This window comes from Marmota marmota, unplaced genomic scaffold (assembly GCF_001458135.2).
Source record: "Marmota marmota marmota unplaced genomic scaffold, marMar, whole genome shotgun sequence".
Classification (NCBI taxonomy): Eukaryota; Metazoa; Chordata; class Mammalia; order Rodentia; family Sciuridae; genus Marmota; species Marmota marmota.
In genome coordinates, this window is record NW_025999998.1 from 5,141,616 (window position 1) to 5,169,117 (window position 27,502).

General features: G+C 32.5%; 1 protein-coding gene across 3 annotated transcripts in view; it reads left to right on the forward strand.

The window, feature by feature from the left end:
* Window positions 1–27,502, forward strand: part of Kiaa2026 (KIAA2026 ortholog) — a 92,790-nt gene that overhangs the window by 57,476 nt on the left and 7,812 nt on the right. Inside the window, exons 5-9 of one of the 3 annotated variants that reach the window (XM_048806803.1) lie at window positions 1,458–1,547; window positions 17,055–17,170; window positions 21,420–21,607; window positions 22,707–26,532; window positions 26,694–26,696. In XM_048806803.1, coding sequence (XP_048662760.1) covers window positions 1,458–1,547; window positions 17,055–17,170; window positions 21,420–21,607; window positions 22,707–26,335 — 4,023 coding nt within the window. In that variant the 3' untranslated portion in view covers window positions 26,336–26,532; window positions 26,694–26,696. Of the gene's footprint in view, window positions 1–1,457; window positions 1,548–17,054; window positions 17,171–21,419; window positions 21,608–22,706; window positions 26,987–27,502 lie in introns of those variants that run through there. The other 2 variants (XM_048806805.1, XM_048806804.1) reach the window with 2 other exon arrangements.

The following is a 27,502-nucleotide window of genomic DNA, read 5'->3' on the forward strand; positions in this document are numbered from 1 at the left end:
GGGGGGGGGGGGGATTAAACCCAGAGCTTCATGTGTACTAGGCTAGTGCTCTACCACTGAGCTTCAACCCCAATCCTGAAATTTTTTTATTTGTATTACTTAAGTACATATTTTCCCTACTTTGTCAAGTTTGTGAGTTTGAAGTTGTATAGATATTTCTAATAAGTAATTATTAATACTAGTTATAATGATATCTGTGACAGTTTTTCTTAATCTATTAGGTTGAACTATGTAGCCATTTTTTAGATCAAAAGTATATCAGCAATTTTGTATGCTTTAACCTAATAAATAATAAAGGAAATTTAAGGAGCTTCCCAAGTCCTATTTCTGTCATTCAGTAGCCAATAAGAATTAACTTGTAATCTGCTTTTGCATTTGTTGTTTTGTTTGTTTGTTTGTTTGTTTCTCTAATAAAAGTATGCCTTTTAGGAAAACAGTGCCATTCCATAGAAATTAATGGATGTAACAAGTTAATGGTGAAATTAACAATTTATTAGTACAGGATTTTAAATTATTACACAATATCAACGTTGCAACAAGGCTTTCTTTAATCTGAAATTTTTCCTCTCTGTGGTTGCAGTTTTGTTTCAGAGGTATTCTATTTGTTTTTCACATCAGATGCTTTCAAATGGCTTAAATCGCTGTAGGAAAATTTAAATATATTGAACTGAGTGGACAAACTCATTCTAATTTTAAAGAACTAAAATGTAGTTAACTAATATTTTTATTACTGTTGCTGACACTTCTCTATATAAAACTTCAGTAATTAAACCCAGCTAGTTCAGTTGTTAGTAACTAAGAACCAATTATTTTGGCCATTTGCCAAAGTTATCAAGGTAAAATAAAATGAGCCACACAATTATGAAACGAAATAGATGCTGTGAGGGGGGTTTTATTAAAAACTACTAAGCTCATATTAAGAATATGTACTTAATTTTGTTCACGTCTTAGAATATATTACATGTAGTTGTAACCCTTCTTTGGTACTCCCAACAGCAATAACTAAAGTTTGTCAAATTATATAGTTAGCAAACCAAAGTAAATGTATAATGACAGTTCTCCAGGGGTTCATTTAGTCACCTACCCGGAGACTGCCTGATGAAGTACTTCTGAAAGGAGGTTCAGTAACCTGTGAAATGTAGGGTGAGTTTCCAGATCTTTGTCATTCTGGGCTGAAAGTTAATAATGTTTAGAAAGTACCTGGATTATAAAGCAACCTAAGAGGTGGGGATGTGGGGTGAGATCACCATTGTTGAGATTTCAGCTTATTTTATATTAAACTGAAGTTCCTACATCATAATAAGTTAATATCTCTTAAAATATAAACTGCAGAGCTTTCACTATTGCAGAGAAAAACAATTTTGTGAATTCAGTGTGTGTTAAAACAACTTCTGTTACCACATTTTGGGTGTTTTATATTATGTGTTATCAAGCTGTGTTTTTGTGTTTTATTTTAGCTTATTTGCACTAATCTTGATGAACTCAGGGAATTAATCACAAAAATCGAGAATGAACTCAAAGATCTGGAAAACAGTAGAAAAAAATCGGTAGGTGTTAATCAAAAAGTTCTGTCTATTATTGTCAGCATTAAAATTTATTCCTGCCTTTTTTCTAAAGCCTTTTAAAAATTTTGTTCTCCTGGATTACATTGAAAATTTGCAATGAAAGATAGAAACATTATTTCTTTTATTTCTCCTGTGGTCTAGTTTTTATTTTTAATACACAAAAATGGTGCTGGGGCAAGTAAATTAATTTGTTTGCCTGGTTTATACCAGGTGTAGATTTAGATAATTCCCAATATACTGATTGTTTTCTGACTGGTAGTGGTTTTAGATAATGCTTATCTTGCAAATTAACAATTGTATGCTTTAATGGAAGTTTATTGCATTAGTAACAAACTTTTAATTAAGTGTAACATGAAAATAGATGTAAATTGTTTAATTGGGCCCCAGATAGTTTTGATTCTTAACAGTATGACTTTTTAAAGAGCCTTTATCAGATGAAAGATTTTTAAAATTAACTTTCACTACATATTCTAAATAATTAATCTTTACTTTCCCTTTCTGATATTTTATTGATATTCAGAGACTGTAGTATAAGGGCATTATGTTTATTTTCCCAACTTGGTAAAACACTCAATTTTGTTATTTTTTAAATGAGTAACACCTATTTAACTGGCATTTATATTTAGATTATGTCATAAATTTGAAACACATCCAATAAATAAATGGGAAGCTTTTAAACATTGAAGAAAATTAGTTGTCATTAAAAAAAAAAAAGCCTCTGTCTCTTAGGAATGTCATGAAACCACTCTGTGTCTTTGTTTAGAATCTGTTAATGTAAATATGTATAAAATATGGTTAATGATTCAACAAGTATGGTATTAGCAGATTTGTAGTAATCACTTTACATGTTAGTAGGAAAGCCATATTGTTAGTCTGAGGCAGGAGGCTGAAACGCCACAAAAGTACGACCTCTTGAAGTTATTCAGTACTAGAGTGAAAGAACCTTAAGCATTACAGAAGTCTCTCATGGTATACTTCTGAGAATATTACTTTAAGAGGTAAAATAATATTCATAATAATAATCATAAATTAGCAAGAAGACTGTGTTCAGTATACTGAGAATGAGAAAAACTATATACTACATAAAATTTCCATTAAAGATGGTTTAGATCCCTGTATTTTCATACATTAGGTATCTGGAAAGTCTCTTGATATGAAAGACTATTTCATTAAAATTTACTGCTGTGATATATTTCTCAAAAAAAATATGAGAATATTTTCTCTGTAGCCAGATTAATTTTTAATGTATTTAATGTTTTATATTCATAAAAGACTCATTATTTTCCGAGGTAGAAAAAGTAGTCTCTTTTTAAAATCCATATAATTCATTGTTTTTGTAGAAGTTACTTGTTTTTAGTTTTCCATAATTCATGACTTAACAGAATTCTATTAAATAAATTTGCGAAATTTCTTATGCTACAGTTAAACATAACTTTAATTTGTCCCCACATTATAGTTTAAGAGTTTATTTGTTTTTAATGCATAGTTTTAAGCATACTTGACTTACTTACAGCATGTTTAGAAGAGAAAGACTTGAAAACATCCTAGGGTTTTTCGGTAAAACCATCCACCTCATTTTATTGGTGAAGTACAAGCATGTTGCCTTCCTTCACAGAATCAAGTACAAGAAAAATAAGAGGAAACAAACTCCAAACATTTGACACTGTAGTCCTTGAAGGCATGTTTTTCAGAAAACTTTAGATTACATATCAAGTAATTGATTGGATTTTGGGTCTCTAAACAATTTATTCATGGTCCCTCATATTTTCAATAAAGGACAAGAAGTAGAAATTCTTGGAACTATTCTTAGCAGGGATAATTTTATTGAGATTACCAACATGTGAGCTGTTTCCCTATGATATAAACTTCCTAAAAGATTATTTACATGAACATATTATTTCAAACAATGAAATGGCCACATACCATAAAGCAAATAAGACTATAAAAGTTTGCATCTCAGTAGTGTTTCCTGTTTTACAGAATCTAATTGAGTCAGTTGCACGAATTGACTTTATTAATGTTTATGTTAATATTTAATACCAGTTTGTTTGGCATCATTTGGAAATAAGGTATTCCACTTAACTGAATTTTCTAGATAAAACTTAAACTTTTAATACTAAAATCTTTATTTTAATCACTTAACTTCTTTGCTTACTTGTACTATATTGAAGACAATATAAGCCTTTTTGATGACTAAAAGGTCATCTTCATGAATATCAATAAGTGTGTTGTTATTCTAAAAACTTTATTGATATCAGCAGGGCTCTGTGGCACCTGCCTATAATCCCAGCTATTGGGGAGGCTGAGGCAGGAGGATCACAAATTCAAGGGCAGCCTGGGCAGCTTAGCAAGACCCCATCTCAGAATTTAAAAATTACAAGGTTTAGGGATATAGCTTAATGGTAAAGCACACCTAGGTTCAATCTCCAGTACAAAAAGAAGAAGAAGAAAGAAAAGGAAAAGAAATCTATTGATTTCAGTAGCTTTAATTAAACATTCACCAAAAGACTTTTATCCTGTGGATTTTAAAGGATTTTTTATGTCTTCTCCATTTTTGGCTTTTGTTCTGTCTTTCTTCATTGCCAGATTGTCTGTCAGTTGTCATCTCTTGTGTGCGTATATATATTTGCTCTAGCTGATGCATTGTGGATTAAAAAAGCAGGTAACCATACTTGTTAGAATTGGACTCACAGAAAATCCCCTGAGGGATTTTCTTAATAATGAAATACATGAACTCAGTGATAGCGATAGTTGTTATGACTGATTGCTTGTCTTGTGGACTTCGTATACTATTGCCAGACAAATAAACTATTAATATTGCTCTTCATTAGAGGATATCAATGTCAAAACTAAAATAGTATTTAAAGCACAAGCAATTCTGTTATTCATTATCACTGTTCAAATCTATAATAATAGCACCAATAACAAAAAATATATATTTCATATAAATTTTGGTTTTATATGTCATTACTAAAGATAGAAATTACACAAATACAGATTCATATAAACAACTAGCTGCTTCAGAGGGCTTCTTTTCTGCAGAGCCTTTCAAGATAGTTTTTCTTTCCAAAACAACTAGGAAGAATGATGCTGTTTTCTCTACTGGGTCAATATTCCATTTAAAAAGTTATCATTTTTTTTTTCAGTAACAGACTTCATATTTTAAAACAGTTTTATTATGTTAATATTAAAAACCTTTTAAACTTCTTTTTTTAACCTCTAAGAGGCTTTGTAATGGAAGATGTACAGTTTTTTAAAATCTAGATTGTTTACTCATTCTTGCAAGACAGGTAATTCCCTTTATGGTTAATCATGTAAAGAGAAAAATGCTTTAATTTTGCTTGAGCTTACTCAGTTCATTTGATCACATCACTTAATTCAGAAGTGACTCAACATTCTTTGGATCCTGAAGTGCTAACTTAATTATCTACCTTAGATTGGTTTAAAGTGAAGCCTCTGGTTGAGGTAAATTAAAATATTTTGACAGAGTCCTTTAATTTTTCTCATCATTATTTAGATCATAAGAGTCTTTAGAAAATCTAAAGGAGAAATCACATTTTTTGCTTTTTCTTTAATATTTTTTTAGTTTTTGATGGACACAGTATCTTTATTTTTATTTGTTTATTTTTATTTGGTGCTGAGGATCGAACCCAGGGCCTCATGCATGTGAGGTAAGTGCTCTACCACTGAGCTATAAAACCAGCTCCTCATTTTTTGTTTTAATTGAAGTCAAATTTGTATTTTGCTTAATCACTTGGAAAAATATCCTTTCCAATCTAGGAAATTTTTTGTTTTCTAAAAAATAGAAAATTAAGGTATTGATAAATTTACCTGATGCTATTGTGTTTGAAATTTGTTACACATTATTTCTCTATAGATAGTGAAAATTGGAAGATTTGTCAAGCATTCATGTGAGCTAGTTTTTCATCTTATCTGCTTTACATCATAGTTTAGATTTTCAAAAGGTTTCAATCTTACAGTAAGGAAGGATTCATGTAGAGATTGGTTATAAGGAAAGGTTAAAATTTGGCAACAAAAAGATGTTATTTATAAAAGAAGAAGCCATGCCTAGATCATATAATGATAATCAAAGTCTTATCAATATGGAAAAATTAAGATTTTAAATATAAAACCATATCTTTTCCTAATACATCTTTTAACTTTCAAGTACCTCAACTTTGAACAGTATTAAAGGCAAATTACAATTATTACTAGATTTTATTATCAGTATGTTAGAAAAGCCATAAAACTGCCTTTGCTTTTTGATACGGGGATAATACTTGGGATCTAATTCTATTCTTTGAATTTCTCTTCTCCTGCCCCCAGAAGTGATATACACAATGGTGTGTTTAACAAACTACCTTTAATAGTGGAAATTTGGAAATAGCTCATATGTCCAGTAGTAGGCAAATGATTAACCAAACTATAATATTGATACAGTGGTATATCATATACTAGTAAAATGAAATATTGGTGGGACATTGTTACTACAAGAAAATATTTGTGAAATGTTGTATTTTAAGAACATACAAAATAATATGTACATGATGATTATAGTATGTAAAAAGGTGTGTTAAAATTATTAAGGAATTTTGAATGAATAAAGTTAATATTTCTAAAATAATTTAAATTCATAATATAGTAAATATTAGAGAAGTCAGAAGATTAGATGAGAAATGATGGCACCTGTTTTGGGGTCACAGAGTTCTGTATAAGCCAGTAGTTATCCCCTTCCCCTCACTAGGAGACTTTTGGCAATGTCTAAAGACAGTTCTTGGTCACAGTTGAAGAGATTGTATTGGCCTTTAATGGATAAAGGGTAGTGATACTGTTGAATATCTTACATTTTAATGATCCTACAATGTATATGACATTCTACCACAACAGAGTATCATCTGGCCCCAAATGTCAGTTGTACTAAGGTTATAATACTGTAGTATAATCCTGTATTTGCTGAGTACCCTGTTCTTTTATTCTCTATGCTGCTGTCAACTTATTATGGGGAGATAACAAGCTGATGTGTTTAAAGTTAGTGACAATCAGTGAAATAATACCACATCCTCTAATGGGATTACATCGTGTACTTCTAACTTAGATTTGTATTTGATGAAACTTTTCAAATGTCAGTATCATTATTTACTCTTAATGATTCCATGAGATAGTATATATTTTTTAATATTTATTTTTTAGTTATAGATTGACACAATATCTTTATTTTATTTTTATGTGGTGCTGAGGATCGAACCCAGTGCCTCACACATGGTAGGTGAGCACTCCATCTCTGAGCCACAACCCCAACCCTTAAGAAGGATTCTTAACCTTAGCTTCCACTCAGTCTTAGCTGTCTTCAACTCATTATAATTTATGACAATTATGTTCACTCTTTACCTTTTAGCTTCCTTAGTAGAGGATTCATAGTTATAAATAATATGGTTGTGTATGTATTTTCTTTATTCATTTTTAAAAATACAGTATAGTTAAAAACTTAAAATATAGTGAGGAATGATACACAGATAAATAGAAAACTATTGTCAAATCATGTTAAAGTTTACTTAATTGCATGAATTTATATGGACTCAACATGTAGAATACTGTTGCATATACAAAAAGCCTGATAGAAGTCAAAGAAATTATCAAACATTAATTTTATTTTCTATCACATAAAAAAAGAAAATTTTAGCTCTATTATGATGAAGGATTATGAGATTTTTTCCCTTTGCATTATATATTCCTTTTTTTTTTTTTTTTTAATATCAGGGATTGAACCTAGGGTACTTAACCACTGAGCCACATCATCAGTGCTTTTTTTTTTTTTTTTGTTATTTGTTTTTTTTGAGACAAGGTCTCACTAAGTTGCTTAGGGCCTTGCTAAATTGCTGAGGTTGGCTTTGAATTTGTGATCCTCCTGCCTCAGCCTCTGAGCCACTAGGATTACAGGCACCACATCCGGCTTATATATTCCATTTTTGTGTAGTTAGGTATCAAATCAACATTTTTTAAACAGTACAAAATCTATTTTACTGCAGTGTAAGAAACTTTTAAGTACAATCAGAGTCCTCAATAAACCCTCATTGACTTTATTTAATGGCTTTGGTTGTAAATATGGTTGTAGTAATTGCTAACCATTTTAAAATTGTTTTATTTAATATTTTTTAAAAAAATTTTTAGTTGTAGATGGACACAATATATTTATTTATTTATTTTTATATGGTACTAAGGTTCAAACCCAGTATCTTACACATGCTAGGCAAGCGCTCTACCGCTGAGCTACAACTGCAACCCTATTTAAGGTTTTGATAATTACTTCATTGTATATAATGTTTTCCTTTTTTTATTTTTTTAGTTGTTGATTGACCTTTATTTTATTTATTTGTATGCGGTGCTGAGAATCGAGCCCAGTTCAATTCATGCGTGCTAGACAAGTGCTCTACCACTGAGCCCCAGCCCCAGCCCTATAAAGTTTTCTTATTGTAGCTCTTTCTGGTAAACTAGTTAATGGTTAATAAGACCAAAAACCATCTCAGCTATAGAAGGGAGTCACTTTGTCTTTAGTCATTTAGAAGTTCAAAAAATTAAAATGACCTTTTTGAAACATTACACAGCAGCAGATAAACTAAGTTTTCTCTTACCTTAGTTACAGATACTAGTCTTATTCACTAGGCAGATAGGAAGAGTGTCTTCTGTTTTGTATACTACCAGAGATTTGATAAGGAGTCTTTATCTTCAAGGAATTCACTTACAGAGTTTAGAATTTTATCCTAAACCCTAGGGATAAGTTTTAATTTTAATCTGGGTTACTTGGGCTAGTAACTGTACTATTATTTTTTTCCCAGTATATAGGGTTCCACTGTGTTGACCAGGCATGGCTTGGAGTCCTGGGTTCAAGCAACCCCTCTGCCTAAACCTCCTGAATACCTGAGACTACAGGTGTGAACTACTGCACCTGGTTCCCTGTACTTTTATAAGCTTATATTTTTGTTTTCAAATTGTGTTTATTCAGAAGTCACCCAACACCCTAGTCTCTTGTTCACTGCCCTTAATTATCTGTTTATGTGTTTTGTAAGATGGAATGACCAGTAAGCAGATGAATTTTATGAACACTCAGAAATAAACTTACATGTTCAAAATTATAGAAAGGAAAGCTAGATGACAGGAATTGTCAAGCAAAATAATATATGACTGGCAAGGCAAATAAAGCTTCAAATAATTAGTCACTGAGTGATTTGAGAGTATATTTTCTTATTTATCTACAGTAAGTCTTGCTTTGGGGTATTTTTTGACATTTAATAATTACCCTGTTCAATTAAATGCCAGATTTTAACCCGTTTTAATAGAGCCCACTGTTACTACTTACTACAGTTAGCCATAGTTTAAAGTAAATGGATGGAACTGGAGACTATCATGATAAGTGAAATAAACCACTCCCCAAAAGTCAAAAGGCGAATGTTTTCTGTCATATGTGGAAGCTATACCAAAATAAGGGAATGGAGGTTTAAAAAAAAAAAAAAAAAAAGGAGAAAGATTAGTGAAATAGAATGAAGGGAAGGGAGGAAAAATGGGATAGGGAAAAATAGTGGAATGAATCTGACCTAACTTTCCTATGTACATATATGAATATACCACAGTGAATCTCATCATCATGTATATATCCACAAGACATTAATTAAAAACAAACTATAATAGCAGAAAGATCAATAGATTAAAAGGAAGGGAACAGGGGGAAGGAAAGGGGAAGTAGAACAAATTGTATTCCATGCTTTTATAATTATGTCAAAGTGAATCCTAATGTTATGTATAACTGAAAAGAACCAATAAGAAAAGACAGAAAAAAGGTTGGCAGGGAAATTATCATGAAAACAATATTCAAAAACCTCTCTTTTTTCTCCAAAGAAAGCTCCAGTTAAAAGGAAAGATTGTGTGATATTACATCAGGCAGAGACTAAATACTGTATATTCCCAGCTTAGAATAAAGTTTGAGAAGAGTTGAACCAGTAAGAGCTTCCATAATGTGGGTTTTATAATTTGCCTTAACCCCATTTGAATTATTTGTCTCACACTTATTCAAATATAAATAACATTTTAAATGTTATATATTTTTCAAAGTTCTAATTAATGTGAATTCTACAGTTGCTTTATTACCTTGCTGTTCTGAAAGTTTTAACTTAAATCAATGGGAGTTCAAGGCCAGAAAATAAACTTAAATCATTCTGACATTTTTATTACAAAAGATAAGAAAATCCTTGGAAAACCCTTAGTTCAAAGCCTTTTGTGAATTGGGGAATAATAATATAAAAAAACTGAAAGGAATTAATACTAACAAAATTTTCCTACCATTTAATCAGATTTTATAGAAAAAGAAAAACTGCTGATACATTGTAATATTGGAGCAAAATTAACAGAATCCAGCAAAGAAGCAAAAGAATTCTAAATTGAGTGTAGTGTCCACATGTAAATGTTCTAATACCTTAAAATAGAAAAAGGCCTTCCATGGAACCATTCTTTTAATATAAATATGATTCTAACAAGTAGTAGTAGTAGCTGCTTTTAATTAGGACAAGAGACACTTAAAACAGATTTATAGATAGCATGAAATACTGATAGTTTTTTAAGGACTTTAAAAAATTACAAAAACACATCTTAGAAGACCAATTTAATATAGGAACATCGGTAATAGCATCAGAAACCTTAACAGTGCCTGAGAGTCACTATGTTAAAGCATAACACTATAACTGTTAATAATGATGACCCAAATTTTTTCCAAGTTAAATTATATTCATTGTGTGGCCAGGAAATCTGAAAGACATGATGTATTTAGGAATATGTCTATCATTCTTAAAAAATCTTTTGTATGTAAGGAGGAAACATCAGTTATCTAAGAAATTTACTTAACATAGTTGAATACTTATTGTGGTAGACATTGTGATAGAGTATGAGAAAGTAAAAATAAGTAAGACACTGACCCTGCTTCTAACATCATCCAGGCCAGTTGGACCTTGTGGTGTACATCTGCAATCCCAGCTCCTGAGGCTGGAGGGTTGTAAGTTTGAGGCTAGCCTTGGCAACTTTGGGGCAGACCCTGTCTCAACATAAAATGAAAATGATTGGGGGTATAGCTTAGTGGTAGAGTGCTTGCCTAGAATGCAGAAGGACCTTGGGCTTAATTCCCAGTACAGCAAAAATCCAAATTTCACTTTCGTGGAATTTTCTGTCCTGATGATGCCAAATAAGCATAGCTTTACTTAGCAATTTAGTGAGTTGCTTGAGATTGCTTGAGAACCCACCTTGTTGATAGCATGTGTAGATTTGATAAAATTCCTCAACTTTTTTTCTACGTTACCCACTTTACTGAAAAAGATCAAACAGGAATTTGTGGTTAATTTCCAGCCCAGGCTTCTTTCTTCTTTATAAATGAAAATGATAACTATATTATGTGTTAAAGGTATATTGTTACATTTTCTTCTCCAGAAATAGTAAATTACCTCAGTGGGAATGTGATCTGTCACCCAGATTTTTCTATCTGTACAAAGCCAGAAGACACAGAAACTTGCATTGTTATCATTATAATGCTAATTATGTGCCTTCATACTTTTTGTTTCAATGCTAATTAAGAAATATAATGGAAATATTAAACATACTATTCAGTTTAAGAAATATAATGAGAACATACGTGCTATTCAATGTATTCATTGAGATGCCTTTGGAATAAAATGCAAATGATTTCCTGTTAATCTTATGTAAAAATTGATGAGGGTATCTCAAGATAATAGCATATTGTAGTATATGTAGTATATAATATATAATACCTCTGGAAGTATTAAAATGCTTTTTAACTTTTTCTGTGTTAAATGCAAACATTTCACTATACTGTCAAAACTAGTATTTTTTCAACAGACCATATACCAACAAGATTAATGTGGTGTTTTATCTCCTAAACTGTGGATATGAAGGAGTATGTGAATATGGTAGTAGTTTCTCTAGGTAAGCAATTAAAGAAAAGGGAATGCATATTAAAAATAATATTACTTTTCATTGAATTATTTAAACTAAGAATGTCAGATAGTTTATTAAAATACATACTTTTATTTGTATTATTTTTGTACACAAATCTAGATTATTTTCAAGTTGCCTTTGGATGTTATTAATGATTTTAAATTGAGATATTGTGTAGAGATCCTCTTAGCTTTTCTAAAAGTTACTTGTATTTTATTTGAAAAGCATAACATGTTGATACTTAATCCCTTTCCACCACAGGATTTATGTCTGTGACAAGAAGCAAGCCTATAATAAAAACTATTTTGTTTTGTGATCAACATTTTTGTGCCCTAACAACATCTATGAACAAAAACATATAGCAAACTACAATTCATATTTTAGCATATATGTCATCTTTATATAAATTGTTTAAGTGAGATATAAAATTATATTTATTCATTATGTACAGCATTAATATCTTCTCAATTGAAAAAGCATTTTTTGTATATTTATATATGATTTTAATAAATATACGATTTTTATATATATATATATATGATTTTAATCATATAACTGTTGAGACCTGTTTCGTTTAACTGTAACATCAAGAAAATTTGTGTAAGTAGCTAGATGGGTTTTTTTAAGCAGATGACACCTAAGTTTAACAAAGCATCTAAATTTATTAATGTACAAAATATATCTGTGCTGATAAGACACTTAATAAATCTAGAATTTATTTATTTTCCTCTTTTTCTTCCTTTTAGGTGTCCAATGTCCCCAGCATCAGTAGATTGCCAGCTCTCTCTCTTTGCAACACCCTCACCAGCATTTTGCTGGTGCTGTCATACCCATCCCAGATTACTGCAACAGAATGGAGTTGTTCTTTAGTTACAAGGTAAGTTCCCCCACACTCATTTCACACTTATCAACGTGCAGTTTTTCATTTTACAATATTGTGTAGTTTTGTAAGTTTTTTCCTTATAACTCCTTATTAGTTTCTCCTACCTGAAAACTTATAAAACTGCATAATATAGTAAAGGACTTACTTGTGATCATAGATCAGCTCCTTTTTGTAGTAATCCCCATGGGATTATAAAACCTGCATGGCTTAGTAGTTGGGGCATCTAATGGAAAGGGAGCTGGCAATCTGCAGCTGCTATGGACATTGGATGAGAAAGCAATGAAAGGTAAGCTTCAAATTTAGAATATATTGGATGCTTTTTGTTCCATGATATATATTTGAAATTCATACTTTATGTTGAACTTTTTAGTAGGTTGATAAAAGTACTACTTCTCTTTAAAGTGACCTTTGATAAATGTTTGTTTAATAATTATCAAGTTTACATAATACATTGCTATTATATTAGGAAGATATTTTTATTCATGAAAAATCTAAAAACAGTGAATTTGTCCCCATATTCATATACCTGTTTGTAAAGTCAGGACTAAAATTATATGTATAAAAATTATTAAATTATTTTTATTAGAGAATGTTATAGCACTGCTTCACAAATGAACTTTTACCAATAAATGTATCTACCATCTTTATCTTTAATTCTGTATGATTAGTGCAGATAAAAGTTTGTAAGAGTCTTTCTGTATTTGAAGGTGGAGCTTGCTGTTTCCTTTTGTTTTAATTCACTTTTAATCTTTAGGTCACTATAATTTCAATTACTCTTGTAATTTTTAAATTAATAAAATTAATTTTAGAGATTTTGATTCTTGCATTACAAAGTAAATATAGATATTTATACAATAATCTATTTCTTCTTTAGGAATTATCTTTGTGGGGTTCAAGAGCAACAATATTGTGTGGTGGAGGGAGAGTGAATTTTGGCATTTAAGAGATATAGAATTCTGGTCTAAAGTCTATTTTGTCCATGAGTACTTCCCTTTGTGACTTTAGACAGTTTTCTTTTAAAAAAAAAAAAAATATATATATATATATATATATATATATACACACACACATACATATGTACATGTGTGTATATATATATATATATATATACCCTCTGAGTTCCCCTTTAACTTTTAATGAATTCATCTAAGAAGAAATATGATTATTCTTGGTTTTCCCCTTATCTGTGTATATAAATAAAGTTGGTCAGTCCAAAAAAACATTGGTCACTTGGAGTTAATGACCTCCTTTAAAGTTCAGTAAATATTTGTTTAAGTAGATATTTGTATTAATCCCAGGATAAGGCAGATAGTTACCAACTCTTAATTTGTTTTTAAAATTCACAACTTTTCTTCTCTTTACTTTAGTTCCATTGTATACTATGAAACTCTGAGATCACAACTTAGTAGAAAGGGACAGTGTCATCATTTTAATTCCATTTGGGTTGTAAGCATCATGTTTTGACCAAAGAAGATGATACATGAAACAAGCAGTGTGAGTTTCCCTTTTATTATCAGTAGTTAAAGCACCTTACCTCAAGTATCAGTCTCAGAGCAGTGATTCTCAACATTTTTAAGTCTGTGCACCCTTTATAAATCAAAATAAAAATATGGACTCACATACCCCATGGAAGGCCCAGGGGTGCCCTTTGTTGAGGTCATTATATTCTTTTTATGTATCTTCAAGGCAAAACATTTTATAGATCTTTACTTTCAATAATTTGTGTTATGGAGAAAAAAATTGGTTCATTTTCCAAATACAGAATGATAAATATGCATTTTCGGATTATAAATGAATGCCATACCATCACTGCCCTGAGTGGAGGATAACATAAAATAAAGAAAGGGAAGAAAACCTTCAAAACACATGTGAAGTTAGGCCATAGACATTTCAAAACAGGTCAGTGGGTCAGACAGAGTTGTGTGAAAGTCAGAACTATATTCTCAGGTTAGGATTTAAGCCTCGTTGCATATAATATAGTCTGCTGGTCCAGTAGCATATTTTCTAGATGTTGGATTAATTGAAAATTAATCAAAACATAAAATCTTATTTTTAAACTTTTATGCAAAAATTAATTTTGTAATTTAGCAGAGGCACAACAACATCTGACATATGTCCTGAGATAACATTGTCCAGCTACAAAGAGTCTAACCTTCCTGTTCCTCATCTACCAAGACCTAACTAAAGTCTTCTGCATCCCCTATCCCACTGCCACCATGCTAATCCAGACAGCAACCATACAACTCAGGTTAATTCTTCAACTCTTTTCTTCCTTGTAACCCCCAGTGAGGAATTCAGCATGTTTGATGCTCCCTGTCTATTTTCTTTCCCCCTCTCCCCTAGTCTCTCTCTCTTTTTTTTTCCCCAATTAATTTTACCACAAAGAGGATAGTCTCCTTACCTTTGTACCTTTCTTTTTCTTCTCTTTTTAGCTTAATAAAAGTTGGCTTTCACTCTTACCCGCTCATTTTTTGAGCCAAATAATAGTTGAGGAGTGGAAAAATTTATATGCCTTATTAAAGGGAAAAATCTACCTATTATTTATTGAAACAAAATTCTACTTCATTCCATGAAGAATTTAGGATGGCCGTCAGCTGTCTGCCTTTTTGTCTTCCTCAATTGCAGTATGCTTTCCCTTAATGAAGGTTATTTTTTGCTCAGTTTTATTGTATATCAGTTTAATAATTTTGTTTTTATGGATTAGAAATTTATAAAATTTCTTTGAGAAAAACAAACTTTCAAGGTAAAACCCATTGTTAACTTGGGTTCTGTATGTACATTTAGAACACATTTAACAAGAAAGAGATCTATTTTGTATATTTATATGAAATAAAAATTACTTTCCTTGAAAAAATTTTTAATATTATAAGTTATCATGCTAATAAGAAGACAAGAAATAATAAGAGTAGGTTTCATATTTATTATGCACATATATACCATATCTTACTATTCTTTTAATAAGTATTTCCCCTTCTAAGATGTAAAAACCTCAGAGGTAGAAATATAGCTGCTTAAACTAGGTGTGGTGGTGTACCTCTGTAATCTCAGTGGAGGCTGAAACAGGAGGATTGCAAATTCAAGGTCAGCCTCAGCAATTTAGCAAGGCCCTAAGCTACATAGTGAGACCCTGTCTCAAAATAAAAAGGACTGAGGATATAGCTCAGTGGTAAAGTGCCCCTGGGTTCAGTCCCCAGTACCAAAAACAGAGAAATAATGGCTGTTTATGTGTATAAATTTTGGGGGAGAAACCGTGCTATTAAACATTTGGGCTTATATATGATGAAATTTTCTGTGACTGGAGTATTGAAGGTTTTATATATGTAAAACTGAAATCCATGCACACATTTAGAATATACATTTTGCTCTAGATACTGGTAATTTTTCTTACTGTTCTACATATGTACCAAATGACTTGCTGTAATAGTTCCTTATAGGATGAAGTCTAATTTTATACATCTTATCCATATGTGATCCATAGGTTATGTAATTGTCTTTTGCTAGAAATAAAACGTGAAGTGTATGGTATGTGAATTATCTTTAAAGCTATTACAGAAAAAATACTACATGGTTATATAATGGTAGATGATGATGATGATGATGATGATGCTGATGATGATGATGATAGCTCTGCACTAACATTATAGAGAAGCAGAGGTTGACTAAATTGCTGTAAATTTTTTTATATGGCATTCAATTCGTTTTTCATATACTGGTGAGGTATATCTTCACCAGATATTTTTATAACCTACATCAGATTGAATTTATTTAGGTAGGAATATAGTTCTGAGAGCTTGGACTTAAGAATCAGGCAGATACAGGTTCAAGAACAAGTCATTTGATCTCTCTGAGCCTTACTTTCATCACTTGTAAAGTGAATATAACAATACATATACCACTTCAAAAGGGTTTTCATAAATGCTAGAGTCTTTCTCCCCCCACCCTTTATGCGCCCCACCCCACGCTCTCTTTGTAGATGGATTCGTAAAATACCTAGGATAATGTTTTGCAAATGGTGGGATATCAATAATTATTAATTCTTAGTGTAGCATTGTGATATTGAAAACAGTTAACTGTTGTATTTGCTTTTTGTACTAGTCTCTTAAAGTAATTGTAAATTTTCCTAAGAAGTTTATGAAGAAGACTACTTTTAAATATAATAACCAACCTAGTTTTTCTCATTTTTTTCCTTATTCTTTCGGAAAATTACAAAAACTTTATAGATGAATTATATCTTTTACTTATATAATTAATTTATATATATTTTACATCTTTACAATTTTTGTTTTGTTTTGTAGCACTGGGATTAAACCCAGGGCTCTTTACCTGGGTTTAGTAAATGATTTATTAAAACATTTATAGCTGACAGAACTAATTTTTTTTTTAAATTTTTATATCCTGGTTAGATGACACAGGTTTCAGAGTTCACACAGAAATTAAAATCATTAAATATATTAAATAATATTCATTACAGGATATTTCCCCTTTTCTGCAGTTTGAGAAAAAAAATAATTTTTGATAGGTTTTTGGCATTTTGGTATTTTTATTCAAAAGATAGAGCTTGACATTGACTTTTAGATTAAATCTAAGGAATTTACTTTAAATTTTTGTGTTTTTAGGGCAAATGGTATCAACGGAGACAAGCTGTAAAAGAATTACATAGCACATTGATACGTCTTTTAAATGAATTGCTGCCATGGGAACCAAAGTTAATGAAGGCTTTTCAAAGAAACAGGTAATTAAAGCTTTATAATCTATTTTACTTATTTTAGAGCTCTTAATTTATGATTTCTGGGAAGATGTCCTAGAATCATTTAGTAGTTTTCCATTCATATGTAATTCAGCAGATAATTTTGAGTGCCTACTGCGTACAAGGCACTTCCTATCCAGGAGAAAAATGATAGTGGCTTAAACCAGGATAGTAGCAGTGCAGATACCAAGGAGTGGTTGGATTCTACATATTTCAAAAGTAGGATTGGTAGAATTTGCTGAAAGATTGGATATGGGGTATAAAAGAAGGTGAAAAATAAAATCAGTGTGCCCAACATTTTTGCTCTAAACAATTGGCATTATAGATTTGCCATTAACTAAGATAGAGAAGAATGACAAAATAGCAGATTTGGGAGTAATGGAGGTTGAGTAGTTTGGATATCAACGTATTAAGTTTGATATACTTTCTAAACATCTGATGTATGAGCCTGAGTTCAAGAGAGTCAGACAGACTGGTGATGTGAATTTGGAGTTATCCACATACTGATTATATTTAAAGCTTAGAAACTGATAGAAGTCACCTAAACACTGGACATTCCAACATTTAGAGGTTAGATATATGAGTAGGAATCTCTCGGAAGAGACTTTGAAGTAGTACTTAGCAAGATGGGAGGATAACCAAGGAGGAAAGGTGTCCTAGAAACCAAGTAAAGAAAATGTTTCAAAAAGGACTGCTCTTGGGTCTGGGGATGTAGCTCAGTGGCAGAACACTTGCTTCTCATGTGTGAAGCAGTAGGTTTGATCCTCAGCACCACATATAAATAAATTAATTAATTAAAAGGTCCATCGACAACTAAAAAAATATTTTAAAAAAAGGACTGCTCATGATGTGTTGTGGAAGATAAAGAATAAGAATTCATTATTAAAGGACTGAGGATATGGCTCAGTGGTAGAGTACTTTCCTAGCATGCAAAGCCCTGAGCAGTTCAATCTCTTAACACCACAAAAATAAAAAAGAATTAATTATTGAGAAGTGGACAGAAATCTTAAATCTATTCAAGAGAATAAGTGGAGAGGAATTAAGGAATCTTTTTATTCATGGTATTTTGCTGTGAAGTGGAATAGAGAAATAGGGAAGTACCTGGAAGGACAAGTTTGGATTAAGAGAGCACTGTTTTTATTTTTTTGTTAAGTCTTTATTAATGGAGAAAGAATATGTTTTGTTATTGGTAGAAATGATCTAAGACAAAAATGGACTCAAGGAAGGTACATTTAATAGAGTGATCCTTGAATAGAGAAGAAAGGGTATGTTAGCATATAATTGGACGTGTTCGCTTAGATAGGGAGACAGAATATATGAGTATAAATTAAGGTAAGTTGCAGATAAGGTATGAGCAAGTGAAAATTTCTTTTTCAGTTGCTTTCATTTTCCATGAAATAAGGAATTGTCATTAGCTGAGACTGGAAAAAAGAAGGGAAAGGAGCTTCATACTACCCCCACATAGATACTTCACCATTCCAATCATTTGTATTGAAAGGGAAATTGATTTTATCATTATATTTTGGTAACCCATACTGGTATCTCACAGCCCCATCCTTAAGCAATAAATCAAAACCAAAATCAATTTAACTAACACTTGCTGAATATTTATGTGCCACATATACTATGAGGGTAAGTACTATTTTTAAATAAAGTGATGCCTTAGATTAAGGAATTTTCCCATTATTAGAATTAGTAAGTGATAAAGGTAGTACTTAAATTCTAACATGCACAAATAAAAATTTGTCACAAAAATAAGTTGGAGACTTCTCGGTCTATTCTCTAAAGACCTAAAAAGAGCATGCTACAGGGACACTGCTACATCGATGTTCATAGCAGCACAATTCACAATAGCAAGACTGTGGAACCAACCTAGATGCCCTTCGATAGACGAATGGATAAAAAAAAAGTGGCATTTATACACAATGGAGTATTACTCTGCATTAAAAAATGACAAAATCATAGAATTTACAGGGAAATGGATGGCATTGGAGCAGATTATGCTAAGTGAAGCTAGCCAATCCCTAAAAAATAAATGCCAAATGTCTTCTTTGATATAAGGAGAGTAACTAAGAACAGAGTATGGTCGAAGAGCATGAGAAGAAGATTAACATTAAATAGGGATGAGAGATGAGAGGGAAAGGGAAAGAGAAGGGAAATTGCATGGAAATGGAAGGAGACCCTCAGAGTTATACAAAAGTAGATACAAGAGGAAGTGAGGGGAAAGGGAAAAATAATACAAGGGGGACAAATGAATGTCAGTAGAGGGGGCAGAGAGAGAAGAGGCGAGGGGAGGGGAGAGGTGGGGAGGGGGGATAGTAGAGGATAGGAAAGGCAGCAGAACACAACAGACACTAGTATGGCAATATGTAAATCAATGGATGTGTAACTGATGTGATTCTGCAATCTGTATACGGGGTAAAAATGGGAGCTCATAACCCACTTGAATCAAAGGGTGAAATATGATATATCAAGAATTATGTAATGTTTTGAACAGCCAACAATAAAAAAAAAAAAAAACTGAAAAAGGAAAAAATAAAATAAAATAAGTTGGAGAATGTATGTTCGGATCCCCACCCCCTCACCCCCGCCACCCCATAGTACAGGTAGTGAAACCCAGTAGTCTCCCAGTGAGCTCCATCTTCCAACTGTTTTCATTTTTATTTTGTGACAGAGTCTTGCTAAGTTGCCTAAACTGGCCTTTGTGATCTTCCTGCCTTAGAATCCCAAGTAGCTGGGATTACAGGCATATGCTACTGCACTTGGCTCAGATTTATTATTATTTTTTTAAACATAGAAATTGAGGGTACAGCAGAAAATTGGCTGAAAGCAAAAGAAGGATCTCTAAAATACCATGTAATCATTTGGAAATGTTTCCATCTCTCCATAGTTTCTCAGAAACAAAGCTAAGATTTCATTGAAAGTCAGATTGTTTTTCAGTTTTACTGCCCTAAGCTTAATGAAGGACTAATTCTAGTAAGACACAAAACACCTATTATTTTCAGGATTAAATGATAGATTTACTTATTACAATCTGTATGATAGTCACAATAATCAATATTGTTGCTTGGAATTTTTTAACTTCTTTAAAAGAATCTTAAACTATAGTATAATTAGTAATTTTAAGACTGTCTCAAAACCATTTTTCAATTCATCTAGGAAAAAAAATAGCTTTCTCTTATTTAATAAGCCTGAAAACAGCCTTTAGAAAGACAAATAAGGTGGTATATTCAAACTTTATTCAGAAATTTGCACGCTACCTTTTAAATTTCTTATTCTTATACCCCAGGTTTCATCTTCTTCAGCAGTTAATTGTTAGCAAGACTGAACTAAACATCTTAGATACACTTAACATAAAGCATAATTTTTAGTGACAATTGAAAATATTTCAATATATAATTTAAAATGTTAAAAGTTAGTTTAGCAGGTTTCCTTCAACACCACATATACTAAAATTGGAATAATACAGAGCAGATTCTGTTTCTGAAGTTTTCTTTAAATGGAATTTGGCAAGTTCCTAGTATTATGAAGATTTTATTTTTTAAATGAATGACCAAAGTTGATGGCCTAATGAGACCAGAGTAAACACATTATTCTAATAAGGATAGGTGGCTGGGTCAGATTAGATGTGTTTCACTTCAACTCTAAATCTAGTTTAGTGACTTTCTTTAATTCTATAAGAGATTAATATGAAAGTTTGTAAAGAATCTCCTAAAGTAGATTAGCATAGCCCCTGCAGTATGGCAGGCAAATTTATGAAGCATTCTATATTTTTTTAATGTTATCTCTCATATGTCTAAGCTAGAGAAAAAGAAAAAGAATTAAAAAAGGGTATCTCACGAAAATAGAAGAGAGAGCAGTAGAACAGAAGTAGGAAACCAAGGGTAAGGGAGGAGTGGAGGCAAATGGGAAGCAGTAGGGAATAAATGTGACTAAATTATGTTATGTGCATGTATGAACATATCACAATGCTTTCCATTTTTATATATAACTATAATGTACCAATAAATCAATAGAATGAAGACCAGTAGTAGAGGAGGAGTCTAGGAGGTAAGAGGGAAGGGATTTTACTGAGGGTTGAAATGGATAAAACTATGCTATATGTATTTATAAATATGTTAAAATGAGCCCCACTTTTATGTATAACTACATTGCATTAAAAATTAAAAAGTTAGTTTAGCTCCTAAGAGTTAAATATATATATATATTTATTATTTTGGGTATTTTATTTAAGGAGCCGCCTAAAGAAAGACTATGATGATTTCAGAAGACAACCTGATCATGATAAATTTACTAGAGAACTGTGGACTACTGAAGAATGTGAAGGAGATCCTGGTAAAGAATCTCCTAAAGTAGAAATCAGTAAGCCTATAGACTCAACAGAGCCTCTAGATATCCTGGAAAAAGATAACTTTATTTCAGGTACGCATTAAAACTTTTTAAAACCAATATTAAGTGCACATGAGAAGTTTCTATTTGTTTTGAAAGGAAAAGATAATCTGGCTATTGTATATTGTTTGGGGGAAATCTGGAATGTTTTGAAGAAGTACTGTCCAGGTCCTTACAAGAAACTTTTTGGGAGTAATTATTATATTTTTAGGAGTTTCTGAAGCCATTCCCTGATTCCATATGTAGGCATGTCATTGCTCATTACAGACTATACATTCTTAACCTGCAATCCCTTTGAAATTGTTTCATTCTCTTCTTTATTATTACTACTTTTGAAACTCTGTTTCTGAAGTTTTCTTTAAATGGAATTTAGCAAGTCCCTAGTATTATGAAGATTTTTTTTTTTTTAATGAATGACCAAGGTTGATGGCCTAATAAGACCAGAGTAAACACATTATTCTAATAATAATAGGTGGCTGGGTCAGATTAGATGTGTTTCACTTCAACTCTAAATCTAATTTAGTGACTTTCTTTAATTCTATAAGAAATTAATATGAAAGTTTGTGGCTAGAAATGTATTAACCTATTATTTTCCATGTCTTGGTGAATTGTAAGAATAAATTCCTATCAACCCAATTTGGCCATATAAATGTTTTACTATAAGAATATACATTAAGAAAATGATAGATATTTTTATTCTTTAGACTCTCTAAAAAATAATAGAATAAAAAACTATCTTTGGTATCAAGGTTTCTATGTCTAGAGAAAGAGAACTAGTAGACTAGATTCCTTTTCAAATTAAACTCTGAGCTCTAATTGTTGGCTCTAATATCTCTTTAAAAAGTGAAATTTTTCCTTTTGTACTTATATTTGCAGCAGAATTAAAGAATTATATCAAAAATAATTTTCTCGGTAACAGGTTGCTCTTGAGCATAGTTATGATATCAGTATTACCATGATAGAGGTCCCCTTGCCTTTTATCTCCAGTGTTGCTGAAGCTTTAGAACTACCCTATACTAGATTTCTTAATACATTTCCAACTCAAAGATTGACTTTCATTTTTATTATTGGTGTTATTGCTATTTAGTTGCTACTTTCTATAAACAAAGCGCATGTTTTTATAATTTTTCAGATGATATGAAATTGTCAGAAGTAGATTTTCCTATGGCTAGAAGCAAGGTGTTGAAAAAGGAATTGCCTTCTAAAGAAGTACTGAAGACACTGCCTAAAACACTTAAACGACAGTCCAAACAAACTAGTTATCTGGATGATAGCACAAAAGAGCTTTCCCCAAGGAAGAAAGCAAAGTTAAGCACAAATGAAACAATTGCTGAGAATTTAGAAGGTGATATGCAGATTGACTGTTTGAGTGAATCAAAACATATAGAGTCATTTGCCTCGGTGGATTCAGTACCATTGTCTACTCTCCAGAAAGGGACCAAACCTATTCAGGCCTTGCTTGCAAAGAATATTGGGAACAAAGTGACCTTAACAAATCAACTGCCCCCTTCCACAGTTAAAAGTGCTCCTGCTGTGGAAAAGCCAGTTATATCTCCTCCAGAAGCAAGCCCCGTAAAGCCAGCATTGACCTGCCTCAACAGTACAAAAAGTCCTTTACAGATGGTATACAAAGTGCCCTGTACTCAGTGGTTGCCAATAGATGTTCACAATAGCTCTGTGAAGATTCAGGTGCAACCTATGGTAGATCCTAAAACAGGAGAAAAACTTATGCAGCAAGTTCTTATTTTGCCTAAGAATTTTGTGATTCAGCACAAAGAAGGAAAAGCAGTTACAAAAGATAAACCATCACTTCAACAAAAAGGTACAGAACAACGTTGTTCATCTTTACCGCAGACAGCAAGTATAAACTCTTCTTTATCATCAGTTCTTGTCAACTCAACAGCAACTGTTTCTGCCCAACTACCTATTTTCAATAAGACGATTACACCTTTACCAAATGTGAGTAGTGCTAGACCACAGCCTTTGTCACCTGTAACCTCTGTGAGCAATTTACTAATACCACCAGTTAATACTAGCCAGAGTGAGGCAGGAAAAGTAAAGAATGCAGTTTTAACAGCCACATTCCCTCAGCCTGTTGCTTCACCCACCATTTCCTCAACAGTAACAGTTCAGCCTCTGTTATCAGCAACAACACTAAGTGGATCTACAGATCCTGGTAATTCCCTCAACTCTTTTGCACAACAAACTGCTGATTCTTCTGAAGCAAAGCAAGAACTGAAAACTGTATGTATAAGAGATTCACAGTCAATTCTTGTTAGGACACGAGGCGGGAACACTGGAGTTGTAAAAGTACAGACCAATCCAGATCAAAATTCACCCAACAGTTTATCTTCAAGTTCAGTTTTCACTTTTGCTCCTCAATTTCAGGCATTTCTGGTACCAAAATCAATAACTTCATCCTCCTCTGCTTTTTCACAAGTAGCTGGAATGACTACTACATCTAGTCTCCCACCTTTCAGCCAGACACCAACTTCTGTTTCCATTCCATGTGGCTTTAATTCATCCATAGGTAAAAATCTCAAACTTACCGTAGGCCAACCCTCCAGCAGTGGTAATATGGGCCACATGAGAGAGAAAACTTCACACATGCCCCCTTCCCCCTTGAAGTCTTCTCTTTGTTCCAGCACTGTACTACCATCAACAACAAATAGTTCAGTAAGTGTAATTAGCATATCAGCAGGAAACTTTGGACAAACCAATACAAATGTTATTCATACTCCAACTAAACAGCAACAAGTAGATTGTATCACAAAAAGTTACCCTGTTACAAGATCAGAAGCAACAACAGCAACAAATGGAGACGTCATCAGTGCAACTCCAGTTCAGAAACTTATGCTAGTATCAGCCCCATCTATTCTTCCTTCTGGCAGTGGAACTGCAATTAATGTAACACCTGAACAGACATCTACAGGTGTTTCTACCCAAAAATTAGTTTTTATTAATGCTCCGGTTCCTAGTGGCACTTCAACCCCATCTATTGTTGCAGAATCATTAAAACAAACTCTACCTCCCACCTTGAATAAGACATATGTTAAGACTCCAGAGCAACCCCAAATAGTACTAATTCCATCTACAGTGGGAGCACCAATAAAAATAAATTCTTCACCAACTGTATCTCAGATAAAAGATGTGAAAATTGGACTAAACATAGGTCAAGCAATTGTAAATCCTTCAGGCACCATGCCAACTATACCATCAATTAATATATTGCAAAATGTAACCCCAAAAGGAGAAGACAAAAGTAGCAAGGGCTATGTTTTGCCATTGTCATCAAGTGGTAATTCAATTCCAGTAAGCTCAAATTTTGTGAGTCAAACTATTACTCCTGTTAATGAATCAGTGGTTTCTGCAGCGAAAACAATAAATATGTTTTCAGTAACAGGAGCAAATGTATCTTTGGGTTCCCTTTCAGTGACTTCATCCTCTGGTTCAGTTGGGACACGGCCTCCTGTTTTAGTTAGTGGAAATGAAACCTCCTCAAGAAGTATGCCTATCTTGTCAAATAGACTTGGCACATCGAATCTCGGAAACACTGTGGCTATATCAACTGTGAAAACAGGACATCTTGCATCTTCTGTTCTGATTTCAACTACACAACCAACAGTGTCTCCTAAATGTTTGACATCAGCTTTGCAAATCCCTGTTACTGTTGCCTTGCCTACTCCTGTGACTGCATCCCCCAAAATAATCAATACAGTTACACATTCAGCAACAGTACCAGGATCCACACGTTCCGTATCTCTTTCTAAAAGACAATCTCGAACTTCTCTTCAGTTTCATTCGCCAGGGACTTCAACTACAGTGCCAACAAATGTAAACACAAATAAACCTCAAGCTGAGTTGTCATCTGTTTTACCAAGTCCAGGTAAAATAATTAGTATTTCCAATTTTGCTTCTCTTCCAAACCAGCAAATGTCCCCTGCTTTAGTAAAATCAACCCCCAGTTACAGTTCTATTCCAGGTGGCTCTGCCATTCACACTGCTACAGCAACATCAAATGTAACTAGTTCAGTAGGGGGTCCAGTTAATGAACCTTGCATTCAGCAAAAAATAGTCATCAACACCAGTACACCTTTGGCACCTGGCACTCAGATCATGATTAACGGAGCCCGATTTATTGTCCCACCACAAGGTCTTGGAGCTGGCAGCCATGTTCTCCTTATATCTACTAACCCAAAATATGGTCATCCCTTAGTTCTTAATAGTGGCCAAGGCATCCAGCCTACACCCATAGATAATGCTGTTCAGAAGATCACACTAGCATCAAACAGTTCTTTAAGTGGGCAACCTGTAAAACATTCTCTAAGAAGCTCTACAAAGATTGTAAATTCTCTGGGGAATGTAAGTTCTCTACCCACAATACATACAACATCACAATTTGTAAACACAGCTGCCAAAATTTCTGTTCCACTTCCTGCACCAACAGTGTCATTGACTTCAGTAATTAAGCCTCCGCCAGCTTCACATTTGTCTACAACATCTGTGGTTTCTGCCATTTCTTCCAGTAATCCTCCACTGCCAAATAGCACTTCGGTATTTCATTTGGACACATCTGTAAAAAAATTGTTGGTTAGCCCAGAAGGAGCCATTTTGAATACCATAAATACTCCAGCATCTAAGGTTTCTTCACTCTCTCCATCTCTCTCTCAAATTGTTGTATCTGCCAGTCGAAATCCAGCCTCTGTCTTCCCTGCTTTCCAGTCATCTGGTTTAGAGAAGCCTGACACAGCTGCATCTTGAGTTTAGACTAAATGAGCCAGTTTTTAAATAATGGGGCATTGTTTTAACTCCCATAAAAATTTTTAACTGTTTATTATACTGTTGAAAACATACTATACATAGGGGGGTGTGTGTGTGTGTGTATGTGTGTGTGTGTGTGTGTTTAATGTACCTTTTCATTAGCTTGCAGCGAGACATTCTTGGGGAGGGAAAAGTGTGTTCCATTTCACTCATTGGTATGAGGATGTTTTCAAAGGTTTGTTTAAAATACATGGTCTGTGTCACATAAATTGAACAAAGTCAAGTTTGACTAGTTTAGAGTAAGCTAGCCTTTTGCACAGTTAACACTGATATGTTTCTTGAATTTGGACTATTGCAGCGTGTCTATGCTATAGCATTCTGTGTCATTAGTGAAATCTTATTTTTGTTTCTGTAAAAAGAAATATATATATATATATTTATGCATTGTGAAAATGCAGTCAATGGTGTAAAATTGTACATATTCCTAAATCCCTAACAACCTGTACTAAATATATGTACAAAGAACTATGCTGTCTTATTTATGTTTTGTTTACATAATGTATAGTTTTTTAAGTATTTTAGTAATTTTGGACCAGTGAACTGTTAGCAACAATGCAGAAGAATCTGCATGTAATAAACTAAGTTGCTGTATTTCTTTGTTTGAATACTATTTTTAAAGTGTGTTCTTGTTCCATTAAAAGAATACATGATACAAATGAAAATAGTCCTTAATAAAAAGGAAGGCTGGGAAATTTCTATTACTAATAACTAGTATTTGCACAAGGCCTTACAGTTTTCAAAGTTTATTTGCATGTATCTCTTTTGTTATTTTCAAAATATTCTTGAGGAATTAAGTGATACAACCAAGGTTCCCCAGCTAATCTATAGCAGAACCATTACTTGAACCCCTATGCTATAAATCCTTTTCCCACAGTTCTACATTACCTCTGTTAAATTTTTTTTTTTAATTCTAGACTTCACAGGTTTAGATTTCTTTTAGAAATCCACCACCAAATTTCCACATGGGCCAAAATAAGTGAATTTTTTTTTCAGTATACTTGGTCTATTTATATACCCCAAATATATTTCTTAAAACTTTTAAAATTATTTTAGGTTCATGGGAAATTATAAAGATAGTACAGGGAGGTTTCATGTACCCTTCACCTT